The sequence below is a fragment of the Lonchura striata genome, chromosome 4 (assembly GCF_050655825.1).
Source record: "Lonchura striata isolate lonStrDom1 chromosome 4, ASM5065582v1, whole genome shotgun sequence".
Classification (NCBI taxonomy): Eukaryota; Metazoa; Chordata; class Aves; order Passeriformes; family Estrildidae; genus Lonchura; species Lonchura striata.
The window spans coordinates 23055662-23071582 of record NC_140706.1 but is presented as its reverse complement, the minus strand read 5'-3'; the positions used below and the strand labels follow the sequence as shown (position 1 = coordinate 23071582).

Below are 15921 nucleotides of genomic sequence, written 5' to 3'. Positions count from 1 at the left end.
ATTTCTGGTTCCACTGAAAGCAGTGGATAACTTTAAATTTATGCTGAAAAAACATTACTTGGTTATGGAATTATAAAATGCACAATTCAAGTTATGTAGTTTCGAGTTTATCAAGAAGTTGTGACAATAAGGAAGTTCAGTTGTATTCAATTAAACATGTAATTGTTGAGAAGATACAAGATGGAGTTGGAAGAATCACAGTATAAAGAGTGTAAAAGCTAAAATCTAAACAATATTTAGTAGGATTTTGACTCAGAATCACTTGTCATTTCCATGTCCTTACAATTAACTGTCATTTCCTTTTCTCTCCTCAAAAAGGTAAAAAGAAAACTTGCTCCAAAAGGGAGGAAATGAAGGCCAAATAAGGCATGCTCCAAGCTTCTGCAAAAACTAGGATTCAGAAATTTCCTGTACAGGAACTGAAATTACTTCAAAACACACAGCTTTCAGCTCTGAAACCAGAAGGAAAACTATGCTTCCCTTTCACATGAAATTAATCCTTCTCAATGGAAATGTAAAGCAGAAACTCTTGAGAAAGAGGCTAAAAGCATCTGTACTTATTTCCCCAGAGACTTTTTTTATGAAAAGTCAATAATTAAGCAAATTGCTTAACACTTGGTTCCAGTTCCTGCATTCTGGAGTTTAAAAGTGTATTTACACCATTAACTTTCATGCTGCATTTTTTTTTAAAGAAAGTCAGAGAAGGTCCTTACACTGACATTGAAAATTCATGATCCTAGAGCCAGGTATTCCCATGTTTCACAGAAAAGGTAGAAGTCTACTGAATGGATTTTAAACAAGACTAGAGGGAAAAAAATTTTTTTTTTTTTTTTTGCTTTACTTTTGGAGACTGTTTTATGTATAATTCTTTCTGCCTGCCTACTTTTCTGCAAAAATAAGATGTACAGATTTCAGTTCCCTGCTATGAAAAGTCATGTGGTGGCAATTTTATAAATGTTGCTTTCTGATTTTTATCAGAGTGGGAAAGTAATCACTTAAATTTGTTATTAATTCGCAAGTAGACATTTCATTTTTTAATTTTTCCCTCCATTTTAGTTTAATATAATTTGCAATAAATGTACATATTGATGTTTGTTTTATAAAAACATATATCACTTTTAAGTGTTTTTACTCCTGCGGTTCTGTTGGAATATTCTAAATTTTAAAGGAGTAAAGACAGTCCAGCATTTGATTTTATAATGTTTGTCACCAGATTTTTATTATTGATGTAAAGAAAAAAAAAATCAGTTTTTAAAAATAGTTGGACTTTGGCAGCTTTTAAGGAAAGTTGGAAATGTTTAGGATTGCTCTCAATTTTAAGCATTGTGCTGATTGGAAGTAAGTCTGTTTTGCATTTTGTCTTCCTGTCCAGGCTCATTTTTTAATGTTTATTTTAGAAGATTGTTGCATCAATATTATGTTTCCTGGCATTGTTCAGCATAGATACAGTGTACACTTTTATGTACACATGATCATATTTAAGTTTGTTGCATAAAATAAACGCTTCTAGGTGTCACGTGGCAGTCTTTTTCTAACTTTTTTTTCTTTCACAGAAAACTTAATTGCTGTATCTGTACATGGTCTTGGACATTCACAGAAGTACTGTGCAGAGCAAAGGAGCTGTAATGCAGACAGTAATGTAGTTTAAAAGTTACGTTTTTGAGGTGAAGTTACAGTGCTTTATCCTGTGAAGGGTGTTGGGTTGGTGTGCCGAGTGACAGTGAGGAGTTTGCTTTGCTTCCCAGTGCCTCAGTTCCCCATTTCTCTTCTGCAAATTGTTTTGAAATCCCTTGATTCATATAGGAGAGCTAGAAACTGGCGGCACTAGGGATTGCTTGTGCTCCTGAAGTGGGTAGGGTGCAGCTGTGTGCTCTTCAACATGACTTAAGTCTCTCTTAGAAAGTGTGTAGATGTGTTATTTTTCTTCTGTAACAAGAAAACAGGCTTTGTGCATAAAGCAGTGTGTGCAGTTCCCTTTCTAAAGCATCCTGCAGTGCTTTGACCTGAAGGATTTGAAATGCTTTTGACAGAGAGATTTTAAAATAATTCGATTACACATCTATCAAGGGTTTTATTTCTAAAACTGAAAACCTTCACAAAGTGGATTTACTGATTGTAATGCAGTTTCTCTTTAGTGCTCTGATCAAATACTTCCCTCTCATGAAAGTTAGAGTATTTTGGTTTAAACTAATTTTAAAATGTTTTAGTTCAAAGTTTTCTGGTGCTACCTGAAAAAAAACTTGCTTTTTCTTAGAAATGAGTTCTGGTGCTTAATGATGTGCCTTTAACAGCAATCTTAAATCTGGACTTGACACATCTTGCAAATAATTCAGATTTATTTCCAAAAGCTTTGTTTTTTGTCAAGTGGGTAATTATTGGATCTTTTATATCTTCTTTGGTCCATTTTTAATTAGTTACAATGGCACATTACTCTTTGAATCATCATAGAATGCTATAGATTAGAAGAGGTTTCTGGAGGTTCACTGCCATGCTCAGAGCATGGCTTTCAATTGTCTTTCTCCAGATGGAATTATGTTGAGGTTTTTCCTGTTTGTTTGTTGTTTTTTTTTTTTAATGTGGACATTTGAGTTATTTTTATATGCTGATTATCAATAGAGTCGGTACATTCATGTAGCAAATTATGCTGGGCAGAATAGGCTGAGCCAGAATGCAGCTTACAAGACCTACTAGAAAGGTGGCCCCAGTAGCTCTTTCAGAACTTGCCCATCCAGGGCTGTGCACAGAGTCCCTGCCTGCCCCGTCCCCTTGCTGGTGCCCTCGGGGCAGCCGTGGGGCTGGGCACTGCCTGCCAGAGCTGCAGCCCAGGCCAGGGGCAGAGAGCACAGCACCGCCCTTACACAGACACACAGATGCATTGCCAGTGCTGCTGAGGCCTTAAAATGAAGATTTATTAAAGAATAATTAATATAAAACTCTGGAATTGAAGGCAAAGTATTTCAAAGAAAAGGGGGGGTGGGGTGTGCATGTGGCTTGGCCATCTATCAGTTTTCAAATATTGTTTGTACAAGTGGGGATTCTCCCATTATAATAAGGAAACTAATGCTCAGATTTCTTTTTTAATGTGCAATTAATAGGAAGCCTGATAAAACCCAGTCTTTATGGCTTTTCGCCAGTGTAGGATTTAAAGGTGCTGAGCTTTCACATTCAGTTACACAGGTAGAGCTAAGTTCTTAGCATCTTTTAAGTTCCCATCTTTATAAAAGTCTGGCTGTATTTCTTAGCAGATATGCATTTATTTCTGTTTTTTTCTGGTTTTTCTTCTGATGCCTGGACTGCATGGCTTTCATCACAGTAAGACAGGAAAGCTGTTCTGAGAACATGCTTTGTAATGTACTAAATTAAACCTCTCCACTCAACAAAACTAAATCTGAGTAGTTGTTTTGGATACAAAAGATAATGTTGTCTAGAGCGAACTTAAACAGGAGAAATAACACGCACTACAAACCTTTTCTGCATATGCTGACAAAGCCCTGTAAGTTTTAGAACTGATAAATAACAAAATGTTATCTAAAATGTGCTTCGAGCTGGTAGATATTTGGCTCACATTGTTGGACCAAGTTCAGCATCAGACTGGCTCTTGAATGTCAAGTTAACTGATGGGGCTGTAACAGCTGAACTGTTTCCTCTAAAGATAAAGAAAGATTTGGGATCACCAAACATTTGCAATACACAGGAAACTTGCTTCTTAAAGAAATCATCCATGTGGGTCCTACTTCTCTTGCCTGTGTGTTTTGTTATTGTCTTTATCAGCAGTAATAGTTCTGTTTGTGCCTGAAAATCAAATCGCAAATTGGTACTCAGAGAAATAGCCCAAACTAAGGAAGCTGGGCTGTGAAGTCTGCTTGCCAGCCTGGCTGCAGGTGCACTGAGCTGATAACCAAGCATTAGTCACAGAGTGGCTGGTCTCAGCCCAGGGCGCTGTATCTGGGTGCGGGAGCAGATTTGCACAGGGAGCAGCAAGGCTCACAAGCAGGGAGAGCAAAGTCCTGTACAGCAGCAGGACTTGTGTCCCTTGAAGGCTTCCCCTGCTTGAATTTCTGACAGGAGGGAATCATTGCGCCGATGAGTACCCCGAGTATTCAGATGGCTAGAAGGAAGCTCAGACAATACTACAAAATACCCTTAAATTTCAAAGACTAAAAGTAGCTTCCATTCCTGAAGAGTTTTTAATCCACACATTCTGTAGATTGATTTACCTCAGTTCCTCAAAAGACAGAAAACAAGATAGAACTTCCTCAGAAGCAGAACTTGGAAGTGATTGCTGACAACCTGTCCTTTCCTAGATGCACAGCCCGAGTCAGGAGAGTGGATCCAGGATGTCCTGTTATTTCTTATTTTGAAATGAGACTCCAAAGCAGGTGAATGATCCAGTACTCCCATCAGAGATTCCTTAGCACCAAGTCAGTGTGGTGACCCACTGGATGACTGCTTCCACAAATCACTCCCTAGTATACTTTAGATTCAGAATGGGAACATCTGTGTCTTGGGGGAGCTTCCCAGCCCTATTTTTTGCTGTCTGAAAGGAGATGAGCAAGTTTTTGGCATGTGCACCTGCTTTTAAAGAGAGGAGTGGGACCACAGCCAAAGGCTTGTTGCAGTTCAGACCTCCTGCTCACTCAGGCTGAAAAACCAAAGGCGCAGCCACAGTACTGGGCAGTTGGCAGGAGCATCTCTGCAACCCGGCTGGGTCAGCATCACACGTGCTAGGGGATGTTGGGAGCCTGTTCCTGGGAGCCCTGGTGTCACATCAGGCAAAGGGAGTCATACCATTGGAACAGATCCTCCTGTTCACCTATTGGAAAGACCATTCTGACTTGCAGCAGAGCATCTTCTCTCCACCTAGGGAAAGCCCTTTTACCAGGACTCTTGGCCTGCAGTGGCTGGGCAACAGGAGGAAGTCAGGCTCATGGTGACCCCTTCAGCTTTGGCAAGAAATTACTCAGGAGCCATTCAACTTTGAACCTGGTGGAGTCATCACCAACTGTGCAGCTCTATCCATGGTCAGCAGAACTGAGACCTCCATGGACAACACAAGTGGATTGTGCAGGTGAGTCTTGTGTTGCTTGGTGAGGAGACATCCAGCCATGAGGAGGCATCTGATTTTCACTGGGAGCACAAGAGTTATCCAAGCCAATTTGTAATTCATGTAGGTCATGCTGGCAGCTGTGTAGTCTCAGCAACGTGCCAGCTCAGGCAAAAGGCCTGCCTGACCCAATAGTTCTGGAAGACTGAGCCTCCTCCTATAGCCCTGCCAGCCTCAAGAGTTCAGATGTGTGTTCATAATACTGCAAGCTGGGCATGCTCCAGAACAAGAAATACATGTTCTGCTTCTTCCTTCAGGCATTTAATTCTCTCATTGACCTGGAATCAGGAATTGATGTGTTGACTGATGCACCAAAGCTCTTGAAGGAAGAGATGGAAGGTGGTTATGGCTGTTTCTTTGGTGTTGGGTCCAGTGGCTGTGAAGCAAGTGGGGAGTCATGGCATGCCCTAGTTTCTGTCTCCAAACAAGAAACAAGCTGGGTTTATGCTGATGGCAGAGGTCTGACCCATCAGTCCCATTTGGACTGAGAGGAGTCTCACAAAACATGGCAGGAGATCCAGCATCCCCCCATGCAGAAATAGGGTGTATTTTTAATCCTTTACACACATGTGGGAAACACCAACCCCTCACAAACTGTGCATAGAAGATTGTGGTGGCATTTACAGCAGTCCTGATGTGTTTGACTGTGAGGTAGATGTGCTGGTATCTCTGGCTCTTCAAGTTACAGATACCTTCCCTGGTGAGATCATCCTTCAGAGTGTATCAACGTGTGTAAATAGCTAAATAGGAGAGTGTAAACAAATAGTGCCATAGATACATCCCTAGAGAAATGAATGGAAGTTGGAAAGTTTTCCTATTTCCAGGCCAAACTTTTTCCCAACTAATTAATACCAACCTGAGATCACGTCCCTTGTAGGTGACTGGTCACAGCAAAACACCCATCACTGCATCCACTCCCTTGACTCATCAGCCCCCCAGGTTGGCTGTAGGCTTCTCCTCTCTGGAGCTTTTCTTGTGCCTGTGGAGAGAGAGATGGGCCCTGCCAGCCTGTGGCACCACTTCTTCCCCACTGCCTCACTCCCATCTCCTCACACACTTTCTCCAAGTATGTTGTGTCTGACCAACACACTTATTTTCCCTCAGAACCACTATGTATGTCAGGCTGTTCAGCCATTTTTGAGGGCACCTCTACTCCTGGAGCTACAATCGGAGGCATAGGGGCCTTCTGTTAAATTTACTAAAACAGATTTGCCAAATTCCTCAGAGCTCAAGTGTATTTTTTTATTTGATCACTCTTCAGCCTTGAAATGGTGGTGAGTTTCTCCTCCAGAAGAACACTTACCCTGCCGTGCACAAGCCCCTTCCTGCTGCCTAATGGGAGCTGCACTGCAGGCGGGGGGTACTGGTTGCCAGGGGAGCAGAGCAGGTTCCTGCTCTAAGCATTTCCCTTGCACACATTCTTCATGAGGGTGGTTTTGGAAGCTGCCCAAAGCAGTTGGCCAAAATGATAGCAGAATGTCATTTGATTCTGCATCACTGAGCTGCTTTCTTTCCAAAACATACCTTTAAGCCAAAACATACTTTGTTTCTTCTTTTGGGTTGATGGCGAGGTTTTTAACCTTTTTGCTATTAAGAGGGCTTTGTCATTTCATTCTTGCAGGTTGTGGCCCCTTTTGTGTCTCTTTGCTTCTTTTTCAGCCCCATCTAACAGACTCAGGCCCTCTGAGTACACAGTCTCTTGTGTGGACAGCTGTTTCCTTCCAGCCCATCCCAGCAGAGCAGGGCCTGGTATTGGTGCTGGATGTGGTCTCAGCAGGGCTGTGCAGAGGCAGCATCACCTCCCTCAGCCTGCTGCTGTCACTGCCTCGTGCAGCCCAGGATGCAGTTTGCTGCCTTTGCCACAAGCACAGGTTGGTGGCTCCTGTTCAGCAAACCTCCAGGTCCTTTTCTTGCCAAGCTGCTTTACAGTTGTCCCAGCTTTTACTGGTGCCTGGGTTTTTCCTCCCCAGGTTCAGGACTCTGCACTTTCCCTTCCTGAATTCTCATAGATGAGAACCATTCAGAGGTGAAAAGAATGGCACACAAACCTTACAAAGAATTACTTTCTCTCTTTGTTTTTTAATAAATGTTTGGTGCTTTTGTTTTCTCCCTCCACCTCAGCATTGTCTGACTCAGTGAACGTCTAGTAACTACTTTTGTTCATACATGTTTTCTTCCAAATAGTTCTCTCTTCTGATAAGCATGGCCTGGAGACACTTTATCCCAGTATTTTTGATGTGGTTCAGACCATTAATGGACTGGAATGTGGAATAAGCTATAGTGGGCAACACATAGGCCAAGCAAATTGAGCAAGCCCCCATCCCAGCAAATTGTTCATACACAGGATTCATTTCTTGCCTCTTTAGCAGAAAAAAAAAATATCAGGTGTTTTCATTCCATTTGTACTGACAGCTTTGGATCCTTTAAGCCACTTTTTACACAGATAAACCACACCCAACAGTTTCTTGCAGCAAGGTGAAGACGTGATAGCCACCACCAGAAACACCTGGGACCCACTTAGTGTTTGGTGTTTGTTCTCCAGCCTTGTGTTGATGGAAATCTAAATCTGTGGCTCTGACAGGATTTCCAGTGCCCGCTCTTCGTTATGACTGCAGTGTGAAATGGGACCAACCAGTTCTTCTTTTGAACTAAAATCTGTCTTGGTGCATAACTGGCTCCTATTTTAGGAGGGTATAACTAGCAAAATATTCCTCCAAAAAAGGCACCCTCCTACCCACCCCTGCACCTGAGCAGCAGGCAGAACTATAAAAATGGGGATAGCCTCTGATACAGTCATGTGGCTCAGCTGCAGGGAACTTCCCAAACTTCTCAGGGTCAGCAGCAGCTTTAACTATTCACCATCATGATGCTTTTGAACTGCCAGTTATGAGAAGAGCTTTTGGAAACACAGAGGGAAGAGCCCATGGCACTGTCCCTCTCCCCACCCACAACAGGAGCAGGGGGCCACAAGCCTGTGCACTGCACCATTTGCAAGCAAAGGCAGCTGTACATGGAGGACTTGGGGTGCTAAAGGGGTCTGGTGGCTCGGGTATCATCACCACAAAACAGATTCTCTCCCACCTACCGCTTCCCCCCGTATTTTCCTCACCAGCCCAGATTATTACCCTTTATTTTATATCAGGCTGTCATAAACCCACCTAAAGAATTAATGTATTTCAACACAAAGCAGCCACTAAGTGAAGCAATGTAATTTATTTGACAATATACCAGACACGGGTGCTCCAGATCCAGACTTGACTTTAAAAACAATTTAAAATCCTGGATTTGCTGTATTGGAGGTATCAGTTACCCGTCTGAGAGCCAAATGTGTCAGTATTACAGCCACTGAAACAGAAAACTAAGTACAGGACAAGTCAAGCTAGCAAGCACCATCAGTCCATTTCAGCTGTGAACTCACTTCCAGTTTTGGGGTGCTGGAAGAAATGACAAGGCTGTTGGACAACTTCACAAATATTTCAGTATAAAGCAGCTCTCAGTTACTCATGTCAATGTCTAACTACACGAACTGGGGAAATTGGGCTTTTTTTTTTTTTTTTACTCAGAATTAACGTTAGGCTAAGACCTGCAGGAGAGGGACTGGGGAGCACTCCCCTTCCTTCAGCCCTCTTAAAGAATGAGGTACCACAGTATGACACAGCTCCTGATGACAGTAAAATTAAACAAAAAACCCAAACAACATCTTACACCATAACCCAGTGCAGCATTATCCCAGCTGGCAGAGCCTGCCCAGAAACCTGCAAAACTTGCCCAGGGACAAACACGCACCTGAAGATGGGACGCAGATCTGAAACACAGTATTACAACCATTCCACAGCAAACTGCTCGTTGCTCCAGCTGTGCAGCTGCTGTCATTAAGCTGCTTTACTCCATTTAACAAACATTGACAAATGCCAAAAAAGTGAAGTTTGTACTGGTAGTGAATCCATAGTCATCATCTTTCCTAGATTCTTCTAGAGCTGAGCGGCAGGGCAGTGCCATTTGCCACCAGGCTGTCGCCTCCCTGTGCGTGAACCAACTGCAGTTTGAGGTACAGTTTAGAATGTACAAAGATGACACGAACAGAAGTGGTGCAGGGAAATCCAGAGAGAACTTTTCTTCTGTATTGCTGGCTTTTTTTCTTAAGATGCATCCTTTGAAAGGAGACGAGTTGGCGCAGGATGGTCAGGCCATCACGTGAGGCAAGTCCTGGTTGAAATAACACACCCTTCCATTACACAACTTCTATTTACAAAATATTCTTCAAAAATTTTTAATGTGCACCATGAAAATGATGATTCCTTTCTCTCGTTACTGACATGGAGGCAGGAGACCCTGTAATCTTAAAACAATCTGAATTGCCAGAAATAAAATGAAAACTGTTTTCAGGGAAACATGCATTTATTGTTAAGCATTTCCAGTGAAAAATCAACATCTTTTAAAATGTGTGTTTATTTTAAAAAAACATTTGTTTACAAAAGTGTTTCTGTAGCTTTTATTTTCAAGACAAAAAACACTGATGCTGCATTCCAACCTCCCTAGCCCTGTTCCGCCTCCACAGGAAGTCTGGTGCTCAAGAACCAACCTCCTGCAGTACTTACACGTAAATATTTATTTACTAGAAAAGTCAGAATTTAGGATGGAGAAGGTAATTGAAAAGCAGAGCTGTCCAGCAGTTGACATCAGCATTCCTATGATGGCAGCCTTCTTCAGACACTGCACCAGAGGAGCAGCAGCAGCTACAGATTGCACACCAGACAAGCACAGCATTGTCACAGTACATTTCCTCATCTGTTGAGCTGTGATCTGAACTTAGGTTATCAATGAAGGGCTCAGCACCACGAGCGATCCCAGAGCCAGTTTGATGCCTACAAAGCAGGTAACAGCACAGATTGAACATCACAGCACAGTACAGGGCAAATGATTCACAAGGGTTTGTCCAGTGAGAACAAATCCAAAGTCACGTTGCTGCCAACAGGGCACTGCAGCTGGAATAACCAAGCCAGAAGCCAAATGCGTTGATGACAGTTGGTCTTGTGAGTCTGTTGATGAATCAGCTGATGACACAAACACCAGAAGCAGGAAGAGCTACCCACATCATTCACGGATAGGCTTGGAACAGATTAGAAAACTAGCAAGAAAGAAGTGATTGCTCCTTTGCCTAGCCCTAGGAGAAAGCTGTGCCTGCAAAACAAGGATGGTAACACTGAAAACATCTATTTAGTCTTCCTAGAAGAGGCTTGACTTTCAAGCATTTTGACTTTCATGCTTTATTTCCATGATGCAACAGATGCTAAGGAAATGCACTTTTTCTATCTCTTGTTGAGCCTGCTGCGCATCAAAACCATACAAAACTAAGCACAAATCAGTGTCCCAAATCATCAGCTCCATCAACAAAACAGAGCAGGGGAGGACACCTCATCTCATTGTCTCTGCTCATCAGCATTTAAGTAAAACCAATTTATTTGCTAAATAACATTTCCCACTTCAGGCAAGCCTCCATGTCTAAGCCAGCTTTTGGTGGAGTTTCAGAAGGGAACAAGGGACATGCAGAGTTGACTTCCCCTGCACTAAAAACAGAACTTCCCCACACAGCACATGACCAATGCAGTAAACAAGAACTCACTTGAATCTGTGTTTTGATTTCCCCTCACTCCCCTTCTCCCTTCCCAAATGACACAAGCTCTGAAGTGCCTAGTCTGAGTCACAGCTGTTAGGCTTAAATTTGCATAGTTTAAATGTTTCAGTTACCCACACCATCTAATGCAGATTTGGTGTTACAAGGTAAGATTCTTTCTGGCTATTTAATTCCTCCTTTCAGACAACAACAACAAAAGTTTCTATATTCCTTATGTCAGTGTTCCAAATACTAATTTACACGGAAAACAGTTGAATACAGTGATAATTAGAAAAAAACTAAGACATATTCATACACCAGTAGTACCTAATTGCTCATAAATACTACCGAACCAATTATAGTCAAGGCCCCATGTACTCTGTTGCAAGCTTTAAACAAAATAGTAAAAAAGAAGTCTGGAGTATGCAGAATGCACTACATGATGCATCTTTCCAGGATATGTTCCTAAGGTTTTTTGTCTCCAAAATGCACCAATTTGTCACACTGAGGAAGCTGTGAATTTGGCAAGGGGGTGGAATACAGTCAGGGCTTTTGGTACTCATGGGAAAATGGCAGCTTTTGGCAATACGAGAGGGCATTTCTCTACCTCTGAACAAAGCTGTACTTTGCTCTTGGAGGAATTGGGTAAAACAGGATAAACCACTTTGCTGGATTCATGTTAAAATGTTCAGCAGTGAAATCCAATGGATGCTCTGGTAATCTTTGAGTATTATTACCAATACCTTGTTTAGAAAAATGGGGCCATTTAGACTTCAAAATGACTGTTTCAAGCCATCTTCTGGCACAATAGAGGAAGACAACGCATGATTTATTTGTACTGTACCCATGTTTCATGTTCTTGTTGCAAGGAGTGGTCAGTGTGCAGCCTGATCCACAGCTGGAGTGGGCTGCACAGCAACTCCCTGTCTGTGAATGCACAGGGCCCTGAATATAGCGATGTTCAGCGATACAGAAAACAGAACTGCCATGTGTATGTACAATGTCTCACAATGATAAGCTGAACACTAACAGCAAAATTCCTAGGGCTCAGCCCCAGCTGCAGTTAAACTAACCTTGTACAACATTATCCCTATATTCAACTCTGATAATTACCAATAATACAAAAACATTCCTTATAAAGGAGTAACATGTCAAAATTCAGAGGGACTTCAGACCAAAGGTGTCTCCTTAATGCTGGGTCATGTTTCCTTCTCAGCTCACTTCTTGAGAAGCTTCCTGCCAGCACCTAAGCTAGCATTAAGCTACCGAGCACATGGATGGAGGGCAAAATCCAGAATCCAACATTTAGACATAAGGGGGAAGAGGAACACAAGTGTTTTGCAGTAGAGAAGAAAATGAGGTAACTTCATGAGATAAGTAAAACTTAAGAGGGCATTCTTTCAGAGGTGACTGTGCTCACCTAAGAACCTCTTTTCTCCCTCTCCCCCTTTCCCTGGCTTCCTTTATCACTTTACATACTGTTGGAGAAGCCTGCTGTTCTTAGGAGACTGGTCTTATTGAAAGACACATTCAGAAGCCCGTTACTGAGAAGTTTTATGTCCCCGACAATGATTTCCAAGTTCTTTCTTTTGATAAATAGCAGCGAAGAACAAGGGAAAGTAGTCAGCAATTCATATTTACCACCAGGGTAAAAAAAAAAAGGTGTTGATGTAATCAAGAAGTTCTTAGCCTGTATAACAGAAAAGACAGCAACTTGAGATTAACACAAGTAGCATTTTGCCAGTTTCCTACTGTCCCTGGTTTTCACTTAGCAAACCAGCTGAACAGTAGCAACTTCTTGTTAAAAAAAATAAATAAATATAAGGAAAGTCAAAACAACTCATTTCCTTTGGCATCATTGCAAATGTTTTACACTAACTCAAGAAAATCCAAGAAAACTGATCACTGACTACACCTTAAAAAGCAGTAAGTATAAAGACTAAGCAAATGCATTTAGTATTGCACTGATATGAGTTCAGAGTACTTACTGTCTGTGCCCTGTTTTAAGTTTGGACACATCAGACAGAGCAGTACAGGGAACATCCCAGAACTAGCCAGGTCTTGACAGCTCTGTCTTCCGGTTTTGTTCCCCTACTGCTATGCTCCAGGTATTTAACAGATACAATAATGTTCCTGATTTCATCTAGTATGAGTTATAAACAGACCATGAAGTGCAAAACCATTTCAATTTGTACTTCACAGCTCTTGAAAAACCCCAAGCAGGCATAGATTTCCCCACCCCATTAATCCACAACCCAGGAGAAAAAAAAAAAAAAACAAAAAAAAACCCCAACAAACCAGAACAAAACAAAAGAGTCATAGAAAAGACAACTGATACAGTACTCCATTATCCACAATCCCCCTTTCCAGTCCCAGGATTTCTCTGAACTTCCTTGTCAGATACACTCTCAAAAGTTAGCATCATATTCACAAAGACATTACAGCTCTCTTTAAATAGATGTGCTAGTGTTTGAAGTTGCAAGACTAATAATTTTCAAGCTTTTGCACTCAGGATGAAATGTCATTTTAATACAAATAAAAAAACTGACTGTATGTACAAGCCAAGGTAAGATTTCAGTTCTCGTTTATCAGAAACATCAATCAAAAAAAAAAAAGCTGAATTGAGAACACACTTCTACTTCTATGTGTATTTGAAGTATGTACAGTAAAAACACCAACGCAGCCTCCATGTGTTAACCAGAGAAAAATCAAGCAAGGATGAATTTTAAAGTACCTGGTAAGCAATCCTTAAACTGAAGCCCAAAATAAAGCCAGAAAACTGCTGCAAAAACCAGCTGATTGCATCATATCAAGTACTCAAAAATATTTTTTTTTATTCTCAGTACACTGGAGAATCAGCTGTGCTCTCCTTCAAGCCCTGTGAAATCATATTATCCAGAGTGTACTGAAGAACACTTTACAGCTATTTAAGACAAAAAAAAAAAAAGAAATTATACCAGCTCCATCTTTTTGTGCTGTATTGAGGCATACTCCTTATTACATGATTGTGTAGAAAATACAATGGATGAAAATCACTACTGATAATTCAAAATATATATTTTTAAAGGGGAGCCTAGACTACTGCAATGGCACACATAATACCTACAGATGATGAAACATAATCAACAGTATGATGTAAGGGAGAGGAGAATCAGGTTTCCCAATTAATAGGCTAGAAAGAAAATGGTTCTGAATAGGTCACCATTTGCAACTTTGGGTAAGTCTTGAAAGTCTGTCAGGAGAAAAGTTACAAAAGCAATTGAGTATTTCAATGGTGCTCCCTTCAGCGACCCTACCTAATATGTCTATTAAGTACAAGCATGCAAATATAGGTCAATCCACAGGCACATAGGATCCATGTTAAAAACAGTAAGATAACTGTGATGAGTGGCACCAACAATTTTGATGACTAACACTCAAAATGTTGCTTTCTGAATTACTAAATCAAAATCCTGAAGCAAGTTCCTGCTAGTCTTTGTCACACTGCTAAACACTAAAGTAGGCATTGTTTTCCCCCATTATCTTAGCTGAGCTCAAAGAATTTTTACAATATTTAGTAAGAAAAAAAATTAAAGTATTTCCCCCTTTTAAATTTACACAGACGTTTAATTAGCTTTATTTACAGAGCGCTTTTGTTTTCAGTCTCCAATAGTGCCTAGATAGTATCATCAGGCAAGAGTGCCAGTTTTGAAAGAGAATCTATAGAGAATCCTAGGAATAACAGATGGTGATGCTCCTCCAGAAGGGGCAAGCTGGACTACAGAAGCAGCTCTTTCTATATGGCTCAGTTACTCAGGAGTAATTCTGTTGCAGTCTCTACATCCCATGATTTTGAAGACAAGGCCACTATTACTGCATTCTGCAATGAGAAAACAAAAGCAATAATATTTTCAGTGTGTGAACCTGCAGCTCCAGGAAGTGAAATGAAAAGTTCACCGAAAATCAAAACACATTAATTTACCATTTCTTAAATGCCAACTAATTACTAACAGAAAAATTGTTTCAAAAAAGCAGGGGTAGCTCACAAGATTTATCTGTAATGTAATATTTTAAAACTCCAATTCTTAAAAATAATTAGCAAAATAGAATAATTAGATCTATCCAATGTCATGAAAGTAGAGAATCTACTTTAGTAGACTCTGATGATACTGATGACTCCCTGTACTTACACATATAAACTTGCCCTGCCCTTACTGAAAATACCTAAGTTATTTATACTTACCCTATCAAAGCCCATAGCACAAAGGTTTTCTATTTTTTTGGTGTATTCTGGACTAGAAACTGGTGCTCCAGCATACACATGTGCCCAAAGCCGAGCTGTCTGCTTAAACATTTCTGGATTTTGTTTGTACTACACAAAAGAGAGAGGGGAAAAAGCAGAAAGTTAATCAACTCAGTAATCCAACCAAACAGCAAGACAATATGGCAGACTGCAACCCATCATTCTTCCTATGGTATCTTCCACAATGTTCCATACTGATCATGCTGCTATTCTTGAAGTAAATTAGAGGTGAGGATTACACAAAGAGCAAACCAATGCAAGCATTTAATAGAGTGAGTTTGCCTTCAGGAGAAATAATGTACTATTGGTATTTGATGTGTGCAACCAGGTACTGCTCTCAATTGCACAGATCAAAGTAAAGTAGCTATATTTAGTACAGCTGCTGAAATTTTATATTCAGTGTGACAGAGTACAAATTATCCCTATGTTAACATCTCCTGAACATGGTACTATGTACTACTCTAAAGCACTTCTCTAACCACTTAAAAATATCTACGGTTTACACACTGCAAGTAGGCCTGCAGCTTTTCAGTCCAGGCCAATATTCCACTACTAGGCTTTTTCCTGAGAATGAGGATCTTAATCACACAGGTGACAGAAGAAGGGTTGAAAAATGAGTGAGCAAGTACAAAAAGCTAGGGAGCTGCAATTCTTGATGAAAGCTATTATTTACCTGGGGAAAAAAAAAATCATGCCAGTATTATTATTTTGTACCAATCTCGCCACTAACCAATTTTCCAATAAACAGCAGACTGGACCATATTGAAGAGAATTTTTATCTTGTGCCAGAATTCAACTGCCAAGAAAGTGGGTCATTTGTCATAAACTGTACTCATAAAAGTTAAATGATTTTCCCATTTTAACAACTTTTGTATGCAGTATCAAGTTTGTCTTAAAAAAAACCCTCTTCCTTTAGTTCAT

At 40.7% G+C, this 15921-nt stretch overlaps 2 protein-coding genes across 3 annotated transcripts in view; one reads left to right on the top strand and one right to left on the bottom strand.

Annotated features, from left to right (window-relative positions):
* The window catches only part of PDS5A (PDS5 cohesin associated factor A), a 78957-nt gene extending 77441 nt beyond the window's left edge, over window positions 1–1516 (top strand). For both annotated transcript variants that reach the window (XM_021533194.4, XM_085577800.1), the window contains one exon: window positions 319–1516. In XM_021533194.4, coding sequence (XP_021388869.2) covers window positions 319–322 — 4 coding nt within the window. In that variant the 3' untranslated portion in view covers window positions 323–1516. The remainder of the gene's footprint in view (window positions 1–318) is intronic.
* An 11702-nt stretch (window positions 1517–13218) lies between these two features.
* The window catches only part of UBE2K (ubiquitin conjugating enzyme E2 K), a 37694-nt gene continuing 34991 nt past the window's right edge, over window positions 13219–15921 (bottom strand). Inside the window, exons 6-7 of the mRNA XM_021533193.4 lie at window positions 14941–15069; window positions 13219–14577 (exon numbers count right to left, since the gene is read on the bottom strand). Of these exons, the coding sequence (XP_021388868.1) occupies window positions 14503–14577; window positions 14941–15069 (204 nt within the window). The 3' untranslated portion in view covers window positions 13219–14502. The remainder of the gene's footprint in view (window positions 14578–14940; window positions 15070–15921) is intronic.